Genomic DNA, 25483 nt, shown 5'->3' with positions numbered 1-25483 from the left:
ATCAATGGACCTATCTTATGTTCTATTAATTTCAGTGGGTCCACTCAAGAGTAAAACTTTGTTGAATACCACCCTCAGTCTTGTGCCCATTTATAATGGGCTGTACCCCGTGCTGCCATTTTGCTTGCACAACAGACTCTTGCTTGTAAAACAGCAACTTTCTCCTCCCCTGAAGCCCCTCATGCATTCTCCAAAATTGATCCAGCAGATTGGTGGGTAGTGGGGAGAGGAAGCAGAAGTTCTGTTGCATGAGCAGAACACTGCCTGCAGAGTTTTGGGTGCCAGCCATAGTGTGTGTTCTTGAACAACACAATGTCACAGAATCCTTGGGCCAAATGGTTTTGTGACTTGTGTTACTGTAATTCAGAGAGCTCTGAAGTATTATGACTTGTGCTAGTTATCCAAGGCTTTTTCTACATATACTAAAGAAAAGAGACCTACATGGTTAAAGATACAGCATACTCTGTTTGTATTGCTGAATACTTCCTCCTGTTAAGTTACAACATACCCAGGGCAGCAGTTAATATCAGAATTGTTTAATGAACTGAAAGACTTAATGACCCATTCAGAGAGCATCAATGCATATAATATTATAAATTTACATTTTATTTGGAATGTTATTTCAGAATCTCTGCAAATGATTCAACAACATCACATGTGTTATCCTATCACTTCAGTATGTTTGTCGTGAAATGTAACCCCTCAGTAGGAATGTAGCACAATGAAACTTCAATAGGCTTAAGCAAATTCTTAAGTAAAACATATAAATGAGTTATTTAATGTAAGGCTTTAGTGAGAGCCAGACTACCTATAGATATTTTAGGCTTTCTTCCTTACTCTTTTCCAGGCTAAGGCTATATGGTCTTTCATATACAGTACACATCACTGATGCCAAAGTTAGAGGATTAAGAATACAGGCTATTCAATCTACCTAGAATAGGACTGGATAGTGCTTAACTTGATTGGATTGTTCCCAATATAATAAGCGTATTATAGAAAACAAAGTAGTGGGATTTAGTTCTGACCTTTTAAATTTCAGTTAAGTTGCTTGGTGTTAATACTTTGAGTAAAAACTTGAGCAGCAAGTTACTACAAATAAGTTTTACAGGCAAAACACATCACCCTTTTTGCATCCTGTTGCTTCATTCACATGTGCACGTGATAATCAAGTCACTTGTATGGAAATAGCGTGTTTCTGCCCAACTATGTGCTCAATTATTCCAATAAAATGGTAGCAAGTTGAACTGAGGCGATTCACTTGTAACTATGTGTTTCGGGGTAGCTGTGTTTCTGTTCTGCTATCCACACCTTTTCATTTCAACACACCATTCTGGTATCTGGTTAGTCTTAATACTTACATAGCCCTGAACTGAATGCTTTCACACTGATCAAAAAAATCCTGACGTCTGGCTTGCTTTAGTTATTAAAAAAAACCAACTAGGTTCTTCATTTAACCTTTTGCCAAGCTAGTGGAGGTGCTGCTTTAAATATTCAATTTTTAAAATTAATTTTCATATATACAAATGTTTTACAACTAGAGTGATCACCTACAATAAATACATCTTTTAGGCTCCTGAAATTGGTTTTCATACAAGGTAATAGATAACCGTGAGTGTTTGTTGTTGTTGTTTTTATAGATTAGCCTTTATAGGTTCAGAAATGTCAGATATACAGCAGGCTATGTAGGTTCTAATACAGTTATAGTAACTCAACTTAAAAGATGCTTTTTCCCAAGAAACTGGACTTTTCTGTCAAATGCAGTTGATCGAATCTGAGAATTCTGTTCATAAAATGGATTCATCGCAAACTGAGGAAAGAAATTAACATAGTGAGAACATATTAGTAATTAAGACATGCTAAAAAAGGTCTAGGCTGAACCACTTTGAGTGGCTCAGTTCACACATACAGCTAAGCCAAACTACAGCCACTTTGCTCCTCTGCCATTCCTGCTGCTGTGAGCTAGGCCATAGTTTGATTTAGTATGTTATCTGAATCCAGTCTTGTGATTTATCTTGCTCGAGACAAACTGCAAAGTATTGCTCTTTGCTTACAGCTCATGGTTTGTCTGGAGCAAGACAAACCATTAGCCCAGGTTTGGACATGCTATGCCAAACCATGGCTTAGCGCACAACAAGAGGAGAATGGTTTTTGTTTAGTGTTGCTTGTGAATCAGGTAAATATAACTATTCAGTTGATGAGGGTTTTTTTTAGAAAAGGAAAATTCAACACTGCATGAGGGTACTTCCTCTTCCAACTAAGTATCTCCAAAATCTTCACAGGATTCCCCAAATCCTGAAGCAGATTTTGGTGTACACAGGGGCTAGTGAGAGAAGTCCCACTATGGAAGCAAAAGTCTCTACTACAGGTGGGCACAACTGTTATTTCCCAATATGATCAACCATCTCCAAATACTTTTTAGACAATAAGTTAATGTCAGGATCTACATGACTGTTCTAGCCATACGTAGCTGTCTGATACCGCCCTAGTTTGTACTTCATATTAAACCATAGTTTAAAACAAACTATGTTGTAATGTGAACACACAGCATGCTGCTACAGAGTTCTCCACTTCTCCCCTGCTTCTGTGCCATCATTGTGAAAAACTACAGGTTTGCTATGATATCTGAACCCAGGCCTGTTTCTTTCCAAACAAACCATGAGCACAATCTAAGTTTTTCAGCAGCACAGACTGGCATGGTGTGCATTCACAAGTCATAGTTTAATGCAATGTGCGAAGTGAGCTATCATATTCTTTCTGTCCTTGAATGAGGAGGCAGGGCCACATTTCTTTGCTTCTTGTTCCTGAAAAGCAAAGTAAGTGCAGATCATTTGTTTCTACTGTGAAAACCTGGCAGGAAAGAAGGGGTGTGCATACAACTCCTTCCCTCCTATGACACATGTTGCTTCCTAGCATAAGTCACTGACTCATTTCAGAAGAGGTCCAGCTTGCCTTCCTGTATTGTCAACACAACTTGTTATACCTGTGCTGTGGAATCTCCATTTCCATCACTTTGGGGGTGGGACAGGGGGCAGTCCTTGTAACAAGTCCTTGTAAGTCTAAATATGTCATTCTTTATAATATAAACATGCTAAACAGCAATTTATACTTCCTTCTAAATGCGGTTCTGTTCATAAACTTGACAAGTAACTGCTAATTAACCTCCTCTAGGTAAAAATTGAATAAAATAGGGTGCCTTTTCCAGACCAAGATTCCCAATATTAATACTGCATAGCTTCCTATACAGTGGTACCAAGGTTTACGAACTTAATCCGTTCTGGAAGTCCATTCTTAAACCAAAACCGTTCTTAAACTGAGGTGCGCTTTCCCTAATGAGGCCTCCCGCTGCCGGTGCCCTTCCACCCTTCCATTCTTAGACAGGTAAAGTTCTCAAACCGGGACACTACTTCCGGTTTTGCAGAGTTCGTAAACCATATAGTTCGTAAACAGGGCTGTTCTTAAACCAAGGTACTGCTGTATTAGCACAGATAAGAGATGATCAGTGAGGGAAGACATAGTGCTCTCCAGCTGTTGCTGGGTTATAACTTGCATCATCCCTGACCATTAGCTGTGGTGTCTTGCACTAATGGGAGCTGTAGTTCAACAACAGCCAGAAGGCACAATGCTAGCTACCTCTATTATGGATACTTACCTTTATATACAAGTCATAGACATCACTAAAGAAGTTTTTGATTCCATCTTCTTGCCTTACATCATGAAGCATTATAAATCTCATATGTAGAACCAATTAAGAAAATAACCACTTTTTTAACACTAGGGGGTGCCTAGGGGTTTTACCAACCACCCTTCCTTTATCCCTGATCTTTTCCTTCCCCTCACAGCTTGCCCCAGTCACACACTGTACTCCCTGCCACTTATTGGGGCACAAGGTATGTGTGGATAAACAGGAAGAAAGACCACCACTCCCACTCCTGCCAGTAGCCCTACCTGGGCTGCCACTCGCTTCTCTCAGGCATGCACACTAGGTTATCAGCATGAAGACAGACGAGTGCAAGTACAATATAGAGATAAGGGTACTAAGTCAGACTAGACCTGAGGGTCCCCTAATTTGATTCCTGAATTAAAAGGGAATTGCCTAGATTTGTGAAACAGATGGCAGACATAAGCCAAGTGCACCTTGAGAGGGTCAAGATGGCCTAAGCATGTGAGCAATAACATTTGGAATTATGAAATCATACTTCCATTGGGTACAAATTGAAGGGCCGCTTGTGTGACCCAAAAGCAATGTTTAATCCTCTCCAGATGGCACAATGTATTTCAGTTCATAGTTGCCTCCCATTCTCAAATGAATACACTCTGGTTCTGCATTAGCTCAAAATGAATCATATCCATTTATCCCTTTTATTAACTACAGAACAACAAAAAATGCTCTAAAACGGGTGGGGAACCTATTTTGACTACAGCCAATTCCTTATCATTATCTGCCTTACTTACTGGCTTAAAAGGGGAGCATGGGGAGACTCACAAAGCCTTTTCCAGGTCTCCTCTGCTTCCCCTTTAAGCCTCTGAAATCAGGGCCTGAAAGAGGGAGGGATGAAACTTGCAAAAGGCTTTAAGAGCCTCCAGAAGGCTCAAAGAGGGGTGTAGGAGCTGCCATAAAGTCTTTGCAAAAGGCTCTTTGAAGTATGGTAAATGAACGAGCTACTTCAAGGGACATTTTTGCACAAGGCTTTGATCCAAATTCAGTTGATGAGCAGCTTCCTGCTTCCTTGGCCGTGCCATCTTGTTCCCTACTGGGAACAGAATCCTGCAGCCAAGGTATGACACCATCAGTGATGTCAGCTGATGGACATGGTTTGGAGAAATTGGACCCCTTGGCAGACCAAGACATGCCCACAGGTTGGAGGTTCCAACAAAAAAGGATATGTCCTGCTGTGACAAAAGCAGAAACAAACCATTCATTAAACTTGTCCACAGTCTTCAGGTACATATTATTAGACAGCCACATGTTCTCATCTACTAGGTCAAGAGCAGCATGAGCTATGAACTGATTGAGATGGCGATGGTCATCCTGAAAAAAACAACAGAACTGAGTATGGCATAAAATAACTTTCTGTAATGCACTGCAAAACGTAATATACATTTGGCCAGTAATGCATCACATATACAGACAGTATTCTTTCTGCCTCCATAAAATGTTAACTCGGTGTATGACTGGATGCTGAATCAGCCTGATTTGGGGGATGAAGTGGGGCTGGAGGGGAGGGAAGAGGGATGAATCAAGCATCAGTCAGATACATAGGCACTAGCCCTACATGAGGGCAGTAACATTTTCAGTGGCAGCAAATTTAATTAGAAACCAACTATTGGCATCAAATTAATACAGACCTTGAGCTATCAGCTTTCTGGACTTAGACATGCTCATGACTATGTAAAAATTCAGTATTTATACAAAAATCTGCACCTTAGACTCTACTTTACCAGCTGGTAGAAATTCCATTTCAAACACTGGATTATCATGGTGACCCACAATTACAAAGTAGAAGCTTCCAGACATGATTATGATATTCCTCCTGAAAAAGAGCATAGATCATAAAGCTGAAGTCTGAAAAAGAGCATAAATCATACAGCTGAAGACTCAAGCTGGTCTTCCTCTCCATTCTTCTTTCCTAAATAGCTCTGCTTTCCTCTGGACCACACTAGTGAGGCCAAGAGCGGGGTCTTGTTGTATGGGGAAGCCCAGAACCTCTGTTCACACTGCCCAGGCTTGCGTCCTGGGGAGGTCACTTTAGTGCTGCAAACGCAGCAGTTAACTTCACCTCTGGAGGCACACTCCATTGTATCTCCAGGCAGACCGATACCAACAACAAAAAGAGAAGAGATTCTTGATTTCAGGGTCGTGGGTTCGAGCCCCACATTGGCCTAAAAGATTCCTGCAAATCACAGGGGCTAGACTAGATGACCCTCGTGGTCCTTTCCAACTATGCAATTATATGATTCTACCATCCTGGCAGACATTCAGGCCTCAGGGTGAGTGGGCATGAACCGCACAGAACCAACCTCAATGGGGAACCACCGGTGTCCCCCATTAATGCCTCTACCCTCGACCGTTCAGCGGCGACCAGTTTTACTATTTCCCAAGCAGACGTTTTAACAGGAGTAGGGAGAAGAGGTTTTACCTGAGGTCCAGAAAGCAGATACGGGGAGAAGAGAAAACAGAAGACAGCAAGGCGCTCCTCCCCAAAACATCCGGCGCAGGGTAATGTCGTCATAGAGACCAGCTCCTTTTATTGGTTGATTCTGATGGGCGGGTCTCTCAGCGGCGAGTTGTCGCGAGAGTTCTGCAATAGCGACGTGCTTGGCTGAGCGCTAGTAACCGCAGCAACTAGAGCCTCGAAGCGGCGGTTGGGAGCGAGTGGCAGTTGGGAGTTGGGCGGGACCTTGAGAAGCGCGTCTGCGCGAGGCCGTTGGAAGAGGCTCTCGTCGCGCCTCAGAAGCGACTTCACGGCCGGCCGCTGCCTCCCTTTTTCTGCCCGTGTCAGAACTTCCCCGCTCTCCTCGCCACAAAATAGACCCTGAAACTCGGAAGGAGGAGCTGAGAAGGGCCCCGCCGCCTCGCCTCAGGAGTTGTGCCCGGCCGGCTTCCTGAAGCGCCTCTCCTTGACCAGAGAAGCGCAGCCGCTTCCTTTCGCGGCCGCCCTCGCGATACGACCAGGCGGGCGGGGAGCAGAGTTCGCTTCTCGAGGCCGGCCAGAAAGCAGGCGGGGAGCGAAAGGTCTAGCAAAGAGGTGGGCTAGTAGGAAGGGTCGTTTAAACAAAACAAAAAAGCGGAAGAGAATGTGCTCTGGACTGCGCGCAACTCGCATTGTTATTATTGGTATTATTTATAAGGTGTCTGAAGTTTCCTAGGGACTACAAAAAAGGTCGGGAGACTCAACCTGTAGACTAGCTTACCCCCTAGTTCGTTTCACAATTGAACAGACACCGTACAGTATTGGGGAGTGGGTAGGAAACGGGAAAAACCCTGGCGTTGCCCACTGCTAACATGGGCTGTATTAAATTGGGTTGCATTTAGTAGTTAAATGAAATAGGCAGCTCGTATACTTGCAGCTGTGACAATAGCTCCTCCTCCAGGGCAGGAAGATGTATTTTCTTTCTCTTTCTTTCCCCACTTCCCGTTTACCAGGGCACTGGATGGAGATAACAGGGAGGCAAACTTACAGGATGAGCTGTTTGACAGAGGAGCATATTGTCTCAGGAGGTAGTGGTGCATGCACATAGCCAGGATTTTTGGGGGGTGGGTGGGTGGGAAGGATTTATGTTAGGGGGCAGAACCAAGCTATCTATGATGTGATTGGTCAGTTAAGTATTTGTATTTACTTGATTTAGGGGTAGCAGCTGCCTCTCTTTGGCTACACCTATGTGGTGGTGAATTCTTGTAGGTGTTTAAGTAGAGATGGCTGTCACAGGTGTTGTAATCCTGCATTCCTGATATGGTGTTGAGCAGGTCTAGGTGACATCTCAGATTCCTTTCAGTTCTGTTATTCTAGAACCTTAAAACAATTGTGTCACCACATACGTCAATTTTCTGTTGATTCTGAATGTTATGTATATTGTAATTTTTCACAGGTAGAACAATCTGAGTCGGCCCTGGGTCACAACAAATTCTCAATTACACCCACAGGCTTGCCAACCAGGATGAAAAGCAGTGTTTAGAAACTGAGATATGAAAGCTAGGAGATAAATGGCACCTTAAACCTAGGTTATGGGCCCAACAACGGAATGTCTAGGCATGCTTTTTAAAAAAAAGAATACAAAGCTGAAAATGAATGAACTACAGCGTAAATAATTCTGTTCATTTTTCACATGGTGTCTTTTCCTTATCCTGCCAACCCCCTTAGTATTCTTAAGAGGGTCTCTTTTCCAGTCTTCAGAGAGTAGCTGGAAGTGGGGAGGCAGAAAAAGGTCCTCCTCTCCTTCCACTCTGCAGTTCTAATCTGAAATCCTAGGCGCAGCACTGTGCCCAGAGCCCAGAAACTGCTCGTGCTAATGAATTCCTCTGTCACAAAATGTGCCTAGAACAATGGGAGTTTCGAACACTGATGAAAAGGGGGGGGGCGGGTTTGCTCTAAGCTGCCATAGCAGAGAGGCACAAATCAGCCCCTCTCCAGAGAGTGGATAGGACTAAGATCCAGTGAATCCTACCTCACCCCTTGTAGTGCCCATTTCAGGCCTCATGCTGGCTACTCTCTGGGCAGAAGCATTGCTATGTTTACCACAGCTGTATAATGCAAGGGTTGACTTTGTTGTGACACTGGTCAACACTCCCATTGGGAATTGAGCCTATTATATCTGCTGTACTGGCCTAATCCCCACTTCTGTTTCTTGTTCATTTTAGAATGTGAAAGAATATTGGGAGGTGGGATGGAATGTTACGTACATTTTGTGCACAGTAAAAGTAAGCATGTTTTAATGTATGGTCCTAAGTATATTTATTCAGAAGTCACTGAATTCTATGGGCCTTGTTCCTTGGTAAACACATATAGGACTGCATTCTAGTTCTGTATATTTTAGGGGCATTCAAAGTATGCTTTTGATGTCGTTTCATTCATACAGAATATAACATTAAAGAATCATGTGCATTAAAGAAACAAAATAATTATAGAAAGTTCATTAGGCTGTTCAGACATCAATAAGGCACCCTTCTTTAATTATGATGTGTGCTTCAATCCTATCTTCAACCTTCCTTGCTTCTGTTACCCTTTACACTGCCTCAATCCCTAGTCAATCTCCTTGCAAACCCATTTTAAAATTTCCATCCCATTGGGATCGAACCAATTCATATAATTTTGAGACCTTCATTTTTTTAAATGGACAAGTCTCCAGTTCTTTGCCATTGCAGTTTCAATGCTTTGAATAGAACAGCTGGCAACAGAAAAACATAGGAAAGTGGCTTAGGTATATAACTAATCATGTCTGTTTACTTCCTTTGTTGAATACTGTTTTTGTAAGTACGAGGATGTTTGTTGATGGTAAATGTAAGCTACACTTCACTAATTGATAGCCCTGCATTTGCAACTCAAATAAACATGTTGATTTGATGCATGCTGCTAAGAATCACTTAAGATTTTGAAATTCGGGGTTTTGATATGCGATTATTAAAAGGCTGGCAACATTTCTGTTACCATGTCTTGTGTTTTTGGTTGTCTGCAAAAATAGCAATATTGTTTTCTCATGTTTTCAGGTCCTAATGTCTTCAGATGAATTTCCAGCTCTGTCACAAGATGAACTCAGGAGAAGACTATATCAGACATTTAAGAGCCGAGGTGTTTTGGATTCACTTAAGGTATTTGATATAATTAAGCAATATTAAAATAAGGGTTTTAATTTATTAAGCAGTATTTATACCCTGCCTACTCACTGAAATTCTCAAGGCAGCTTTCAATATATTTAAAGCACAATAAAGTAGACATTGATACAGTAGTCACAACTGTAAGGCAAAGGTGTATGTATATAAGCCATGAAATTATGAGATATATTGAAAGAAATATTACTGCCAGATTTTCTCTTGATGTATTGCTTGACTGTTCAATGCGTAAAGCATTATACACACCAGTGTAACACAAGGTTTGAGTACACTTAACATATCAAAGTCTTAAACTTTTTTCAATTTATTTAATGTTTCTTTTTCACTTTTTCTTCTAGAAATCCCAGTTAACAATAATATAATTTTTTCTTTGTGCCAGACACAGCTTCGAAACCAGCTCATACATGATCTTATGAATCCCATTTTAAGTGGAAAAATTCAGCCACAAGCTGTTTCTAGTGAATGCAGTTCATTGTTAATTGGTGCTTCTAACAGTCTGGTGGCAGATCACCTGCGCAGATGTGGCTATGAATATTCACTGTCTGTCTTCTATCCAGAAAGTGGATTAGAAAAGGATAAGGTAAGTACCTTCTTTTGAAGGATGTGTTAAATTATGCTCAGTACATAAATGAAGTCCTGTTTATCCAGTGCAGTTATTACATTGTCTATCAACCTAACTATACCATCTTTAGTCCAAAAATGCATTTGCCATTTTTTACTAAGTAAGTAAGTGTAGCCCAGTAACAGATCCCAGCTATCTTACTGAACACCAGTACACACACACACACACACACACTGGGCCATGCACACATTGACCCCCTAGAATCCTCAAACAATTTATAACACCACCACCCCAGAAGAGCATAATAGTGTGTGTGTGTGTACATTTTTTATGAAACTACAAACAGTCCAAAAGTGGGTGTAAGAAAGCCTGTTGACTTGCCAGCAGCAGGAGACAGAAGGATCTGTTTCTGCTAGGATCAGGCCTTTAATTAGTCTTGGAAATCTCAGGAAGAAGACATTATGGGTATGTACAGCAGGATCAGGTTCATTTGTGTAGGGCAGGCACCTCCAAACTCGGCCCTCCAGATGTTTTGGGACTACAATTCCCATCACCCCTGACCACGGGTCCTATTAACGATGGATGATGGGAGTTGTAGTCCCAAAACTTCTGGAGGGCTGAGTTTGGGAATGCCTGATGTAGGGTCTTCTTTCCAATGCCCACTGAAGGTCAAATGGTCCCACAAAACATCTAAAGTACAGAGAAGAAGCCACTTCAGAATGAATGCTGCTGATTGCAAAGTTAATTACAGTTGGATCAGCCAGCTTAGAAGCAGTCTGAGATATATTATGGTAAAATCTGGGAAAGACTTTGTGCATGCATGACTGAGTGACTGTTTCTGAGCCTCTGAAGGTGAGACATTCTGTATGTGTGAACTGTGTGTGTATGCAAGAGTGAATGTTTGTAAGACTCAATGCGAATCATTGTGAAACTGTGTTAACTTCTGAGTGCCTATGTGTTTGGCTGCAAAAGTGTGTATGATGGCATGCAATAATTGGCCTTGATATAAACAGTGAAGGTATATGTGACATCCCAATCATTATCTCATTTTGATTTTGTTGGCTTAGTTGTTTAACTTTTTGTTTTGACAATATGGATTGTCAAATGTATAATTGAGAGTTATCCGGTTTCTTTATCTCCTTATAAAGGCGCTCACCATGCAAGATTTACTACAACTGATAAGGATCAATCCAAAGACTGATCTTTACAAAGCACTGGTAAAATAATCTTATTTCTGGCAATCTTATTTTTTGTTAAGCATTGGGTAGATAAGAATGCAATCAAAATCCTCCACCTGTGCTGTGGATGAGGGTTAGGATAAGGTGGTAGAGAGCCTTTGCTGCACAGCTGCGAAGGCCCTACTGCACTCTGTGGAGTGGGAAACTATTAGTGGTTGTTCTCTCACTGGCAGAAGCCTTCAGAAAAGCCCCAAAGGGAGTACTGTGGGGTGCCGACTGATCCTCAGACCCCTCTGGTGCACCTGCCTGGAATTCACACAGCAAAAAAGGGGGAAGGATATGCCCATAGCTTTTGCCCTGGCCAGTGGGAGTGGCAGGGGTTGGGGCGTGGCAGCTACTTTGCAGCTCTTCAGATGGAGCTCGGGACTGCGGTATAAATTGACAAAAATTTTTTTTGTTTTTCCAGATTTCAGCTTCAGAAAAAGAGAATACAAAAGGTACAGCTATAATGTACATATATTCTAAGTAAGTTCAGATTGTAGGCCACAGTCCAAAGATATTGTGTGTGTTTAAAATTATGCACACGTGTTTAAACAATTCAATTAATTGTTTAAATAACAGTTAACTGAAAACTGGGTTTAACTCACAACCTCCAGGGTAGTTTAATTTTTTTAATGTTAATAATAAAAGTACAGCAGTTAAAAACAGATGGAAACATTTGACATTAAAATAAGTGACCAGTGGTTTCTTTGACATTTTCACATAAGCAGATCCTGCTGCTGAAGATGCTAGCTGCCGTTTGGAAGAGACGAGTTTGAACAGCAACTTTGGATAGCATACATAAATATCTAGACAGAAAAACAAAATAATGCACATTTTGTGGCCACCTGAAGCCTGTGTGCAGCAATATCAAAATATAATACAAATACAAGAAAAAGTAGCATCAGTAGCCATCACAGACCTTGCTAAACAAAAAAATTTTCTGCATGTGCTGGAGTTGCCTCATTGTTGGCGCATGCCTTATTTCTAGGGATGACAATTTGGGAGAGTGGACACAGCCAGGGAAGGCCCTCTTCCTGGGTAATCCAAGTGGATGTCTTCTGGCTGTGGCTTATCCATGAAGGCCTTTGTAGGTGATGTTAGGGAATGGGCAGATTTGCGTAGGTGAAGATGTTCACTTTGATAACCTGGTCCCAAATTGTTTAGGGCCTTATACATTAATACCCAAAACTTGGTGCAGTAGCAAATTAGCAGCCAGGGCAGTTCCTTTAAAACTGGTGTTAGATGTCTGCACCCATGCATATCAATTAGTAACCTAACTGCTTCATTCTGCACAGCTTCTAGACCAATGTTATGGCAGCCCCATGTAGAACACATTGCATTAAAAGAGTATTGAGGTTACCGGTGCCTGGGTCACTGCAGCAAGACTGTCTCTAGGAATGGCTGCAGCTGGCATATCTACTGAAGCTGGTAGAAGACACTCATTTCCCCTGCAGCCACATGAGCCTCCAGTGTTAATGATGGATTCAGAAGCACCCCAGTGTATGAACCAGCTCCTGCAGAGCAAGTGCAACCTTATCCAGACCAGGCAAATTGCCTAATTCCTGGACCTGGGGACCACCTACTCACAAGACCTCCATCTTGCCTTGCTGGGTTTCTTTTTATTGGCCCTCATCTACTCCACCACTACTCTCAGTCACTGATTCTGAATCTGCATAGCTCCTGATTCAGATGAAATAAGAAGCACTCTCTTAATGACCATTCCCAACAGCTTTATATAAATGTTGAATAGTAGTGTGGACAAGATGGTTCCTTTCATAACTGCTAACAAACTGTTACCTAATGCTATCTGTGGAACCAGCCCCACAAATAGTGGTAGCACTGCAGAAGAGTGTCCCCTGCTCCCAGCTCGCAAGGCCGAAACAGCAGGAAAGCATTGTTGATAGTATCAAAAGCAGCTGAGTGGTAGAGTAAGAGGGTTACACTCCCCTATCTCTCTCCTGATAAAGAGCATCCAGGATGATCAAGACCAATGGAGTCTCATAACCAGGCCTGAACCCAGACTAAAATGGGTCTAGATAATCTGCTTTCTCCAGGAGTACCTGGAACTGGGCAGCCAGCACACTCTCAAACAACTTCCCCATAATATGGGTGTTGGCAACCATATGTACATGTTATATGTTAAAAATGTACATGTATTGAAATGTTTCAGATATTTATAGTTGTTTTTTAAAAATATATATATTTTTATGTATTATTTGCTACCATAGGCTCTTTTTGAAGAAATTTTAAAAATAAGGGGGACAGCTTTTTTTTCTTTAGAATTGTTCAACTTCCATTCATTGGTACTCTTTTACTGTTGCAAAATAATATTTATTCCTTCTTAAGTTTGAAACTTGTCATTTGTTGGAGAAGAGATGCGTGATTAATGGTGTATCTCTAAGGCTTTCTTGTACAGATATTAACTGAACTGATAGACCATAGCCTACATAAGCAGATCTGCAGCACAGAAACTCAGACCAGTCCCACACCTGGTAAAGAATCTCTTGGTAAGTGGAGTTACTGCAGTTGCTTTATCCTCAGACTTTAGCTATTTATATATTCAGCCTTAAGAAAGAGAATACTGTAGCATCTGTTCTGTAGCCTTGCTTTCATACTGCTTCTGACATAACTCTTTACTAACTGGAGTATATGTGCACCTTTTTACCTTTAAAAAGCATATAATCCTTCAAAAAAGTTGGGAAAGCTTAAGAAGGAGTTGCACATATTTATATGTTGCAGTTTCTAAATGTGGATCAAAACATAATCATGGGTTCACATTTCAACACAATATGGTTGTGAGTTTTGTGCTTTGAGAGAAAACAGAAACATTGAAAATGGTGTCTTCCCTACAGAGAGTTCTCTGGAAAGATAGGTATGTGATTGCATAGGTATGTACTAGACTGGTCCAATGAATTTGCTACACCTAGCAGCTGCACACGTGTAGAACAAAAATAGAATTATCCCCCCCCCCCCAAAAAATATCTTGCAGGGTTAAAAAGTAGACTAATGTATACACCAGTCACATCATCCTCTTCTACTTCCTGCACCTGCAGCCCAACTCTATGGTTGTGGGAAATAGGTTATTTTCCATTTTAGCCATTGCAGAATATCCTTTATCATGACTGTACTGTATACTCCAAAACACTGCATAGGACAGAAAACATATTTCAGATGAACAGATCTAACACAAATCAAATACTAGCCCAAGCAATCTATTCATAGAATGGAAGTTAGGATGGAATACAGATGCAGTCTGGAGTACAGTGGCATCTATTTAAGCTGGACATAGTTTCAGGCTGCTAGATACCTGATTTATTTCTATATTGTTTTCTCTCTTTCATTTATTCCTTGGTGCTCTTTTTAGTAGAGGTTCGTCATAGCTTTATGCTTTCAGACCCTTTCCCCCTCAGCAGAGGCAGGGGACCTATTAGTTTGGCCTTCCCTTGGAGGCTGATGGCTTCCAGGTAGCTCTTGGGGATTTTCTGACTCATATGACTGGTGCTTCTTTTGAGGCCCTGGCTAATTAGTGTAATATGTGAATGGTGCAGGCTGTTGACACAGCCAGTCACCATTGAGTGCCCTCTGCCACTTTTCAGTGGTTACTTCCTGCTTGTGGAATGCTCTCTAAAGGGACTTTTGTCTGGTGCTATATTTATCTGTTAGGCACCAGGCAAAGACTTCCTTTTAACCTAAGCTTTAGGTCATAATTTAAAGATTTTAAAAAGTATTTGTGGGCTCTTTGGGGAGGGGGCAGGATCTGTAAGACATGTCTCTTATTTCTATAGATGTGTGATTTGGGATGTGGGGAGTTATTGATGGTGTTTATTGTAACTGGTTTTAGTATTTCTTCTTATGTTTCCATGAGTAAAGCAACCAATAAATATAAATCATCATTGGCATCATAGCATAATAAAATGAAGTAGGAGAGCTGGCCCCTATAAAAATGTCAACAATGTAAATTTCTTTTGTTTAGCATGATCACATATAATGGAACAATGCCTTTTATATATTTTTTCATAGCTGAGAAACTTCAACTGATTGATGAACAGTTTGCAGACATGTATCCTCAGTGCCACAAATCTGAGTCGTTTGAAGTAAAACTTGCTGAATATAGAAAAGAAGTAGAACAACAGCTTCAAGAGGAAATGTCTCAGAAGGTGAAGGGAAATGGGAGGAGAGGCAATGATGTTTTGTCAGTCTTAATGCAAATTTTCATGTGCCTATTTGATGCTTTTGTTAGTACAACAATTTACTTATTCTCAGAGTACACAAACTACATGAAGGAAAAGCAGAGGACAAACATCTATTGAGCAAGACATGGCTGTTTACATTATGATTAGTAGGAGTAATCATTGGGATTAGTTGCAGGATCAACTAAATGCTCTGTCTCAGTTGCTTGCTCACTTAACGGCCAAACTTACATTAAACAGGAGATCTGTGATTAGATCACTTTTTCTTTAAAAACTATAGAAAGTGACTTGGATCAGGGCTATAATGTGGCTTAATCCTTGCATGCATCAGTGCTTGCTGCAAATGCCTGTTCACCCAACAGCTGCTTTTAGGAAAAGGAAAATTGGGAGATCTGATTAGTTGTAGAGCAGTGGATTTACCATGGTACTTTATCACATTCTTACACAGGAGGGATTTGCTAGTGACAAGAATTAGCCATCTACCTGTGATCTAATGTTTTTATGTGACAGTTGACACTTATAATTCTATTTTGAATGCCACAGTTGCAACACTTCAAAGAGGTTGAAATAGCCAAAATTAAGATGGACGAGAGAGCACAATCCCAGAAAGAGATTTCAGAGCTTCGTAAAGAATTTGAAAAAGTTCACAGAGCCAAGTCAGAGGCTCTAAGCTCTCGAGAAAGAAATGCTATTGAGAGGCTTCAGAAGCAGCAAGAGGTAATGTTTGAAAAAATTGAACTAAATAGAATGGAGGAGTTGGGAGGTTTTATCCTATATCAAGAGCCATACTGGGAAATGTATTGGGAGTGACTATGTATTTTGCTTGCAGGTTACTTCTATGTATCTTCCATTGTGGTTTGTTCCTAATCTGCAATTTGTGCCGAAAAATGTGACCACCTGCTATTAAAATGCACTGCATAAGTAATTGTGTGGGATGCTGTATTTGAAAAAGTGGAAATGCATCTTCCATGTCCTAATATTTGCGTCTTATTCCCTTCGCACTGTTATCCACTGAAAAATAAATAAATCATAGAACGCTTCCCATAACTCATAAGATACCTGTTTTACCTAGTTGTAACTACTGCTAAGTCTTCTAGTAGTAACTAGTTTTATCAGCAAACTGCATAATGAAGTGCAGGCAGTTCCAGCAACCAGTTAACAATAGAATGCTAGTTGTGAATACAGCCTTCCAAATCTCATATAGAATATGCAGCTGTTGCTACATTTGGGGCTGCATATAATACAAATATGTTTTTTCCCAATAGATTGATGCAAGGGAAATTTATCTGCAAAGGCAAAGCCTGCTGAAAGATATTGAAACAGTAAGATCCCGAGAGGCAGAACTGAAGCAGAGAATAGAAGCTTTTGAACTGTGAGTTGTTAAACATTCATATAACTTTAGTTGGGGAAAAACCGCATATTTTTCTTGGCCTTCTAAATGCTACAGTTAGTATGAAGCTTCATTTACTCTTATTTCATTAAATGTAATGTTACACCTCTAGAAACAGTATTATCCAGCTGCTTTTAGCGGCAGAATTGTTCCCTGTTAACTGAGTTTTATGGTGTTTCATCGAAAAGTTGGCATTGCTTTGACAGTTTGTCTTGAAGTCAATATATTTTTTTGTTTTTTAATTAAACCATCTAGATACTGACAACAGTGCATGTTGATGTTTTGCCATTAGTCCTGATGTATGTTTAGGAGAATATGGGTTTGTGAACTGCTTAGAGGTTTTCCATCAAATAAGTATGTAACTTTAGTTAGTTAGTTAAATACATACAATAAATAATATTTAAGCATAGTTGCTCAGGAATCCATAATTAACTGATTAGGCAGTTTAAGTTTGTCGCCTTTTAATTCCCTTTCCCTTCCCTTCAGTTTAATGATAGATGAAAATCCTTCTGATTACCCAGAAGAGGGAGCTGGTGAACCTTTGAAATAGAGGAATAAGCTTCATCCTCCCTTGTAATTCCTTTACTTTCAGCATTTGCAGTCCTAAATAATTAGTTCGTGAGCCAGTGTTGTTCAAGATTTCCTGAAATCAGTAGTATATGTTCAACAGTAGGGTTGTCAGATTTAAGGCCTAATCTTTACCACAGCCCACATTTAAATCTGTCAGGGCTTGGTAGCTATGCTGTAAACTATCTGAAATACCAGTGATTGCTGCAGTATGCTTTAATACAGGTCTCTGTGCTCATGCAGTGCGGAGTGTGGAACTTGTAATTTGCCAGCATTTGCAGTCAAACCGGAATGGGTAATAGTGACCCTGGAGAGTTGTATGGCAGGGTAGTTTAAGCTGCCAGGATGTTTTTTGTTTTCTTTTGACATAATGAAGAAATTTGGGCTGGGGAACAGTGCCATGTGGGAAGAAGATTAAGATGATGATATGTTTGGGATTGACTATGGGAAGTAGCATAGGTGCTGTTAAAAGTGGCTTTACAAAGCACAGTGTGGGTGGAAGAGTTTGGATGGAGAGGGGTATTTGAAGAAGCTAACACCCAGCTTTACTGCTATTCTTGCTCTAAACAACTGATTGGAAGGGAAGTGTAGTTACAGAAGGGAACATTTGAATATGAAACTATTGTCCATATGATTAGACATTGCTTTATAATGTAATTATGGGAAATGTGGGGGTCTGAAGACACATTGTCATCTGAGTCACTTTAAACCTACCAAGTAAAAACATAATAACAAATCAAATAGCAAACTTAGTTCTCCATGTGTGGGTACTTAAGATGGCTGCATCCACATATGAGGGAGATGGTAGGAAGCTTGGTGAAAATCTCAAGGGTTGCAGGAGTACAAAAAAAGAGAGAACTTTAAAAAAAGAACTCTAATGGGGTGGCAGAATAGCCATTTGCTTCTTAACTCAGCACCTCCCCACGAGGCCAGAATATTAATCCAAGATTATTGTTCTAGGCTGGCCAGGGTCTTGGACAAGAGCACTCCTAGGCACATATTGCAGCATTTTGTTGTGAGTTCCATTATAATAATAAGTTCCCCATCATTTTTCTGATGCTTGTGTCACCTGATTTGTTCTGTTAGGATTGTTTTATTGTGCATTTTCTTTCTTTGCTTCAGAGCTCAAAACCTTCAAGAATCAAAAAATAAAACTGTAGAAGATGCACTTCGTCATCGAGAGGTAACTGTGAAGAACATTGAAGAGACTTATGACCAGAAACTAAAGAACGAACTCCTAAAGTAATTAATTTGCCTGTCTCCTTCAGTGACTGCATATGATGCACATAGAAAAGTAGTCGCATAGTAAAGACAGACAGAATATACTAATAAGTGAAACATTTATGGAGCATTTTTATATACTAGGGATGTTTCTGTCAGTGTGATGGGAAGAGATCGAATTTGGAACTCTTGCCCTATGGACAAGAGGAGAGTAATGGAAGCAGCAATCCTATAGAGGTTTCTTGTTCATCCTCTTGCAATGACCTGATACTCTACTAGGGCAGAGGTGACTAGCCCACAGGTCGTAATTGCCCCCCTATATTTTTTTGTACCGTACTTTTCCGTGTGTAAGATGCCCCCATGTATTAGATGCCCCCTATTCTGGGGGACTCAAATTTAAGAAAATGGGGGAGATGGCACAAAGTTGTTGAGCTATTTTTTGGGGAGGGGGCAGGATTACTCAGGGTTGTTGAGCTCGTCTGTTCCCATGCCGGTAGAAGCTGCCAATCGCCTGCCCAATTGCCGCAGCTTCGGCCAATAAACACCACCCATTGACACAACAACCAATAACACGTACAATAGCCACTGATAGCCATGACAGAACCAATCAAATGTACACCCTATGCACTCCCCTTGTATAAGCCTACCCCCACTTTTTAGCATGATTTTTAGAGAGCAGAACCTAATCTTCTACACAGAAAAGTACGGCACTTCACACATTGCCCATGCCCACCTCTATACTTCAGTCCCTGGAGTGCTGACCAAAGGGCAATGTGATCCTCTGCCTTAAAAAGGCTAGCAATTGCTGTTTTAGGGATTTAGATTTTAATTAGGAGATGCTCAAATATTTAATCAGGAGATGCTCAAATATTTAAACTCAGATTAAATTTTGTAGGGATGTCATGATTGAAGGAAATGCTGATGGCCAGGGTACACAGATATACTGGCCTCTTTCCTTCTGTGCCAAATTTGAACAAAAAGAAATCAAGAGTGCAGTTTTAAGCAAGTTTCAATGGAGTTCATCTGCTTGGATTCAACTAGCTGTCAATTGTGTTTAGGACTATAATTTTATATATGGGTTCTCCCTCTGATTTGTATCTGAAGATTGAACATGGTTAGTTATCCAGGATAAAGCTACTATGACTTTAGCTATAAAGACACATGGAATTGAAGCTAACAGTGCTTAATCAATTAAAAGTCTTCAATAATTTGGCAACACTTTGCAATGTTTTTTATTCCTAGGTATCAGCTTGAACTAAATGAAGAATACATAGCTAGAACCAAGAAAATTACTGAAGATGAGAAAAAAATTAAAGGTGTTTTTTATATCTATCTCTCTATTTAAAAAAACCCTACCACTCAAAAACAAATGTTTGACTTTCATTTAATGAAATATGTCTAATATAAAACTTTCCTGTTTTTGACTAGATAAAGCTATGCTTTTGCATGAAGAGACCATTTCTCTTAATTCAAAAAAGCAAGAATTTGAACATGCTGTATCACATTCAAAAGAGCTTGAGGTAATTGAAGTTAAAATGTCTGTTTTAGCAATATATTTTTACTACCTTTATAATTCAGATGAATAAATTATCCAGTTATATCCTGGAAGAGGTCGTCTAACTTTTTCCCCCCTAATATGGTATTTGTTTCCAGCTGGAAATAGATTCAGTCAAGGCTCAAGTTTTATTATTAAGCAAGCAAAATCAGTTGATGACAAAAAAACTGGAAGAAGTTTCAGATTATCCAACACTAAAAGAAGAGAAAATGGAACTTCAGGTGCAGAATAAGCTACTCAAACAACAGTTGGAAGAGGCGCGCAGTGAAAACTTGGAACTCCGAGACAGTTAGTGTGAATCTAATATTCTTTGAAAAATTTTATTAGCAAGATTTGCAAAGAAAATACATTTTAGAAATGTAATAGCATGTCTGCTCTTTTCTTTGTTTCTCTGTGTTAAATGTCTATTTGTTTTTCTTTTGTATTTCTGTCATAACTAAATGGGTTTTTCAGGGTTTTCATAGTACTTCAGGAAGTAACTCGTAAAGTCCAAAACTACTTATCTGCACCTATCTCTTTGCAAGACTGTCACTGACACCTATTGAATAGTGACAATGACATCAATGGGCTTTCTTTAAAATTGTGTTTCACAAGATATAAAATCTGTAGTAGCTAGCCAAAGGCTAAAGCATATGACTGTGATTCAAGCAAGGAGCTAAAAAGGTGACCTCAGATATAGAGGGACCTCAATTGGCTTGGTTATATGCCCTTATTATAAGTTGTGTATGTCAATGTGTATATTATGTACTTGAGTGTTTTGATGCCCCAGAGGCTAAGATAGCCAAAAACACAGAACAATGACTCAAGTTTTTGAAGGAGATTCACCAATAGGAAGATAAAGCCTATCTGAAGTCCACTGTTTGCTCCTCTCCTTGGTTTGTTGTGCTGTGCTGTCCTCAGTATCCATTTTGATTTGTGCAAAACCCACATCAATGTTTTTATGATTATTGGATGGACTTTATTAATCTTTTGTTAAGTCCTGATTAATGCTAAGAAGGATGTTCAGTGACTGCCTGCATCCAGGGCTTTCCAGGTTAAACCATTTGAATCATAGCACGGAACGCTAAAGAGTGTACAGTGGTACCTCTGGTTACATACTTAATTCGTTCCAGAGGACCGTTCTGAACCTGAAACTGTTCTTAACTTGAAGCACCACTTTAGCTAATGGGGCCTCCCGCTGCCGCCGCGCTGCCGGAGCACGATTTCTGTTCTCATCCACAAACAAAGTTCTTAACCCGAGGTACTATTTCTGGGTTAATGGAGTGTGTAACCTGAAGCGTATGTAACCCGAGGTAGCACTGTAGTTGGGTGGTCTGCTACAGAGTATCTGTTTATCAGATGCAGTGTTTCCTGGCAAGGTTAGATTTTAACTGTATCTCCCCCCCCCCCATTTATAGAGTTGAGTCGGCCATCAGCTGAATATTTGGTCCTTGAGGCAGAGCTGAAAAGAGCAAAACATGCTAGGAAGCTTGAAGGTGAAGAATCTGACACTCATAAGCAGCTCTTGGAAAAACAGTTACAAAATGAGGTAAATGTGCCATTTTGTTGTTTACGCTCATTCTTCTAAAAAATACTTTTTTAAACACAATAGAATCAGTATAAATTCATCAACCACATTTTCCTCACTCCAAATTATTAAAGTCTAAAACCAGTGTTAAAAAATACAGTCTGATCCTGCAAAAGCAGTGCACACCCTCTACACTTGTATTTGCTGCTGAATTGAGAACTCTTTGCATGACACTAAGTAAATTGTTAGTGTTGTAAATGCTTACTATGCTAATATTATACTTGAGGAATTAGACAACTAAATTCTCCCAAATAAAGGCCAAGTGTAGACTCTCCATTCATATTCTTCATTTCTCTAGATGAGGAACTGGTGCGCTCAAAATCAAAATATCTGTTTCTCTCTGTCTCCCTTCCACCAGTTCATTCATTTGAGACCTGGGGGGCTGATTGCTCATTTGTAACTATATGGATTAGTTGCTTCAGTGTGTTAAGAATGCTCTTGAATTAGTAAGGCATTTTGTCTCTGAAATCTTTTTAGATTGAACATTGTGTACAGCTGAAGACTCAGTTGTCGGAATGTGAAAATACTATCAGGAAGTTAAATGCCCAAATGGAAGACCTTAAGCTACAACTGAAACAGACACAGACAGGTTTGAAAAATCCTCTCCACTTTTGGGCTAACTCAATAAGATCAGGCTTTATTTAGAGCAATTTTATTTAAGCATTGGAGCAGATTGAAATAAAACACATGAAAAATGGCATGTATTGGTTTTTTTGTAAAAGTCTGGTATTTGATATTGTGATTTTTTTTAATTTAAAACATTTTTTATTATGGAGAAAGATCTTGACCCTATGTAGACAATATCTGACAGTTCAGAAACAGAATCAGCAAAGATTCTTGTGGCATCTTAAAGAATAACAGTTTATTATGGGTACAATTTCATGGACTAAAGGCTCCTTAATCAGAGCCAAGAAACGAAAAGAGTCCATGCAATTTTTAGCCAGAGACCTTCCATAACTTATTGCTCCCAACCTTCCATAACCATATTGCTCCCAACTCAGATTTTCTTATTTGCCCCCCTTCATTCCTTTCTGTTACACCATTCTTTGTTTGAAATCACAATTTCTGAAATCGAGTTAAGTCCAATTTAAATGTGGCTTTCTGTGTATTTGGTTCTCTCCCCCCCCCCCCCCCGCCTTGGGTGCCTTACTATAGCTTACTCCTCCTCAAATCTTGAAATGACTAGGCAAATACTTTCATTATACTTCTATATTTGGTTTTAAACATTTTATTCTTGTGTGTGTAACTGCCTTCTGCTGGTATAGGCAGCTCTTTGGATCTAACTCTCTTCTTTTGTGGCTCTGACACTTTCAGCTTAATTTGAATATTTTCTGTGCATTTCATTTGATCATACTAACTTTAAAAACCTGAAATAAACTTGAGGTTTTTTGCTATATTAAATCATGTTGGATTTGTGTGTAGAATAACTATATTAAAATGTAAGGTAAGTTCAGTTTTCATTTTTGCATGCTAATTATACAATGACCAAATCAAAATTTGTCTTAAATTGTTTTCTTTATCTCTATTAAATTCTTGCCTGTAGCATTAGAGAATGAAGTATATCGGAATCCAAAGCCCTCTTTGGTTGATCGTTCTGTCATTGACTTGTTTGGTGACAAGACTGTACCTCCTGATATTTATATAGATGGTGCTTTCCTGAAAACACAGCCAATGGCTGATTTTATTGGAATGGGAAATGGTACAAGCCCCAGACATCATCACCACGTGCTGAAATCTAACACTTCACAAGATTCTGATTTAGAATTTGTAGCTAATACAAAGGCTAGAATAAAAGAATTGGAGAGAGAAGCTGAATATTTAGAAGAGGCCTACAGGAATTACCAATACAGAGCCATTCAAACCACAGCTGGCCCAGCAAAAACCACATTCTCTTCACCTATGGCAAGTAACTTTAACATGGCATCTCGCCAAAGACTTTGGTTTGCACAGGATGATCTATATTCCCAAGAAGTACCCTTTCACTGCCAAAAAAATAAAAGCTATAGATGGACACCAGGAAATGGGGATCACTTGAAAGATCATCTAACCCCTCCACGGAAGAAGTCTACTTCTAGACGTCTGTCTTCTACTCCTGTTTCCAAAGCAAAGAGAAATATTAGTAACAAGCTGTTTTCTGAAGGTAAGCAATTTGATATTCATGAATTATGAGTGAAGTTGTTGCTTTGTGTGGGTATCAGGAGCTACTGATATTAAGAGTTTTCTGCCGTGATGGTTCCTTCCCTTGGTCCATTTCTACTTGCTGCAAGCATGGAAATGCTGTTTTTCATCTAAGCCCCTTTTAATGCCACACTATTTATCATTGAAACTGATAGTCTTTTACTTGCTGACTCTTTGTGTGTGTGTGTGTGTGTGTGTGTGTGTACGTACACACACACACACACACACACACACAGTATACTCTGATTAAACACACTCTTGCTCCTGCTATTTAATAAAAACATGGAGATAACCTTAAGTGAGAAGTACTGTGCAGAAAAAAATATTTTGTATTTTTTCCACAATGAACCAATTTTTTTCTAATCTGAAAACCAGTGTTAGAGAGTACCAAGCCTATCTTTTAAGCACCCAAAGTCTTCCAATGTTCCTGTGTTTTTACCCCTCTTTAAAGTATTCTGTGGTTTTCCAGGAACAATTTCCAATGCACATCACTGGTATTAAGTGTTTTGTTGCTTACAGTAGCTGTTCAGATACTATTGCACAGTAATATGTGGTTGCCTTCTGTTCTGCAGATACAGTTGCCTCATCTTTTGCTGCCCCTCATCAGAATGCAGACCAGCCTCTCTCCCCCATTCAAAGAACAGGCAACCTTTCATCTCCTGAACATGCTTCTAATATATCAGTTTCTTCTTCCCCAGCCTCCTGCAAACAAAAACTAAGGTAATGTTTATATAGGAGCGAAAGATCTTCAGCTATGTCATGTCCCATATTTGTGTGTTACCTGTTGATATCCATAATCAAACGTTCTTCCAAGAGCATGGTTTATCCTCAGGCACTTCAGTGGTTACAGTATCTTTTTGTGTACTGCATTTTTAATACATTACAGAAACATGGAGCTATACCAAACATTTGCTAATCCCTTACACAAGCTGTGTGGTTTTTTTGCTGCTGAAGGCTGTGCCCTTGCATTCAAAAAGAGATGGAGATAGTAGTGGGCCTCTAACATGCAGACTCGGGGGTAGTGGTGAGTGAGTAGAGGTTGCTTAACTTTTGTGGGTCTGTGGGTAAAACCTCAGTGCCTAGGACTTGCCGATCGTATGGTCGGCGGTTCGAATCCCCGCAGCGGGGTGAGCTCCCCTCGCTCTGTCCCAGCTCCTGCCCACCTAGCAGTTCGAAAGGACCCCTAAGTGCAAGTAGATAAATAGGTACCGCTTTATAGCGGGAAGGTAAACGGCGTTTCCGTGCGCTGTGCTGGTGCTGGCTCGCCAGAGCAGCTTCGTCACGCTGGCCACGTGACCCGGAAGTGTCTGCGGACAGCGCTGGCTCCCGGCCTCTTAAGCGAGATGAGCATGCAACCCCAGAGTTGGACACGACTGGCCCGTACGGATAGGGGTACCTTTACCTTTACCTTTATCCTGACCATGTTGTTCCACTTTGAGAGCTGTATCCCCTAAGAGTTAGTGTGTTTGGTAATACTGCACCAGGAAGAAGGTATACAGTGCATACAGTGGTATGCAAGTTGATAAAATGATGAGGCAACCTTGCTATTGTGAATATGAGATCATGAGTTTAGATACTGGATATTATGACTGAAATCTGAATTATTAGAACACTTGGACAGCATGGAAGCTGTCATCCAGACTATGGTTTTTCCCCTCCATACAACCTTAACTCAGTTTTCTGATGGTTGATGCTGGCATAGGGAAGA

General features: G+C 40.2%; 2 protein-coding genes across 7 annotated transcripts in view; one reads left to right on the top strand and one right to left on the bottom strand.

The window, feature by feature from the left end:
- Nucleotides 1–520: 520 nt before the first annotated feature.
- TRAPPC2 (trafficking protein particle complex subunit 2) lies at nucleotides 521–6243 on the bottom strand. Its single transcript, XM_053387220.1, has 5 exons — nucleotides 6138–6243; nucleotides 5423–5531; nucleotides 4887–5029; nucleotides 3650–3737; nucleotides 521–1807 (listed from the first exon to the last, which is right to left on the bottom strand). The coding sequence occupies exons 2-5, from the start codon at nucleotides 5513–5515 to the stop codon at nucleotides 1709–1711; spliced, it is 423 nt and encodes a 140-aa protein (XP_053243195.1). The 5' UTR covers nucleotides 5516–5531; nucleotides 6138–6243; the 3' UTR covers nucleotides 521–1708.
- Nucleotides 6244–6351: 108 nt separating this feature from the next.
- Nucleotides 6352–25483, top strand: part of OFD1 (OFD1 centriole and centriolar satellite protein) — a 36083-nt gene continuing 16951 nt past the window's right edge. For 3 of the 6 annotated variants that reach the window (XR_008330275.1, XM_053387214.1, XM_053387210.1), the window contains exons 1-17: nucleotides 6352–6746; nucleotides 9203–9304; nucleotides 9705–9905; nucleotides 11036–11104; nucleotides 11532–11562; nucleotides 13510–13614; nucleotides 15128–15264; nucleotides 15841–16014; nucleotides 16563–16669; nucleotides 18377–18496; nucleotides 19718–19791; nucleotides 19904–19995; nucleotides 20129–20318; nucleotides 21428–21558; nucleotides 22075–22186; nucleotides 23141–23737; nucleotides 24348–24495. Coding sequence is in view for 5 of the 6 variants with exons in the window: in XM_053387214.1 (XP_053243189.1) it covers nucleotides 9209–9304; nucleotides 9705–9905; nucleotides 11036–11104; nucleotides 11532–11562; nucleotides 13510–13614; nucleotides 15128–15264; nucleotides 15841–16014; nucleotides 16563–16669; nucleotides 18377–18496; nucleotides 19718–19791; nucleotides 19904–19995; nucleotides 20129–20318; nucleotides 21428–21558; nucleotides 22075–22186; nucleotides 23141–23737; nucleotides 24348–24495 (2384 nt within the window). In the remaining variant the exon portion in view is untranslated. Of the gene's footprint in view, nucleotides 6747–8396; nucleotides 8417–8833; nucleotides 8917–9202; nucleotides 9305–9704; nucleotides 9906–11035; nucleotides 11105–11531; nucleotides 11563–13509; nucleotides 13615–15127; nucleotides 15265–15840; nucleotides 16015–16562; nucleotides 16670–18376; nucleotides 18497–19717; nucleotides 19792–19903; nucleotides 19996–20128; nucleotides 20319–21427; nucleotides 21559–22074; nucleotides 22187–23140; nucleotides 23738–24347; nucleotides 24496–25483 lie in introns of those variants that run through there. The other 3 variants (XM_053387213.1, XM_053387212.1, XM_053387211.1) reach the window with 3 other exon arrangements.

The sequence above is a fragment of the Podarcis raffonei genome, chromosome 4 (genome assembly GCF_027172205.1).
Source record: "Podarcis raffonei isolate rPodRaf1 chromosome 4, rPodRaf1.pri, whole genome shotgun sequence".
Classification (NCBI taxonomy): Eukaryota; Metazoa; Chordata; class Lepidosauria; order Squamata; family Lacertidae; genus Podarcis; species Podarcis raffonei.
This window is presented reverse-complemented; position numbering and strand designations above follow the sequence as displayed.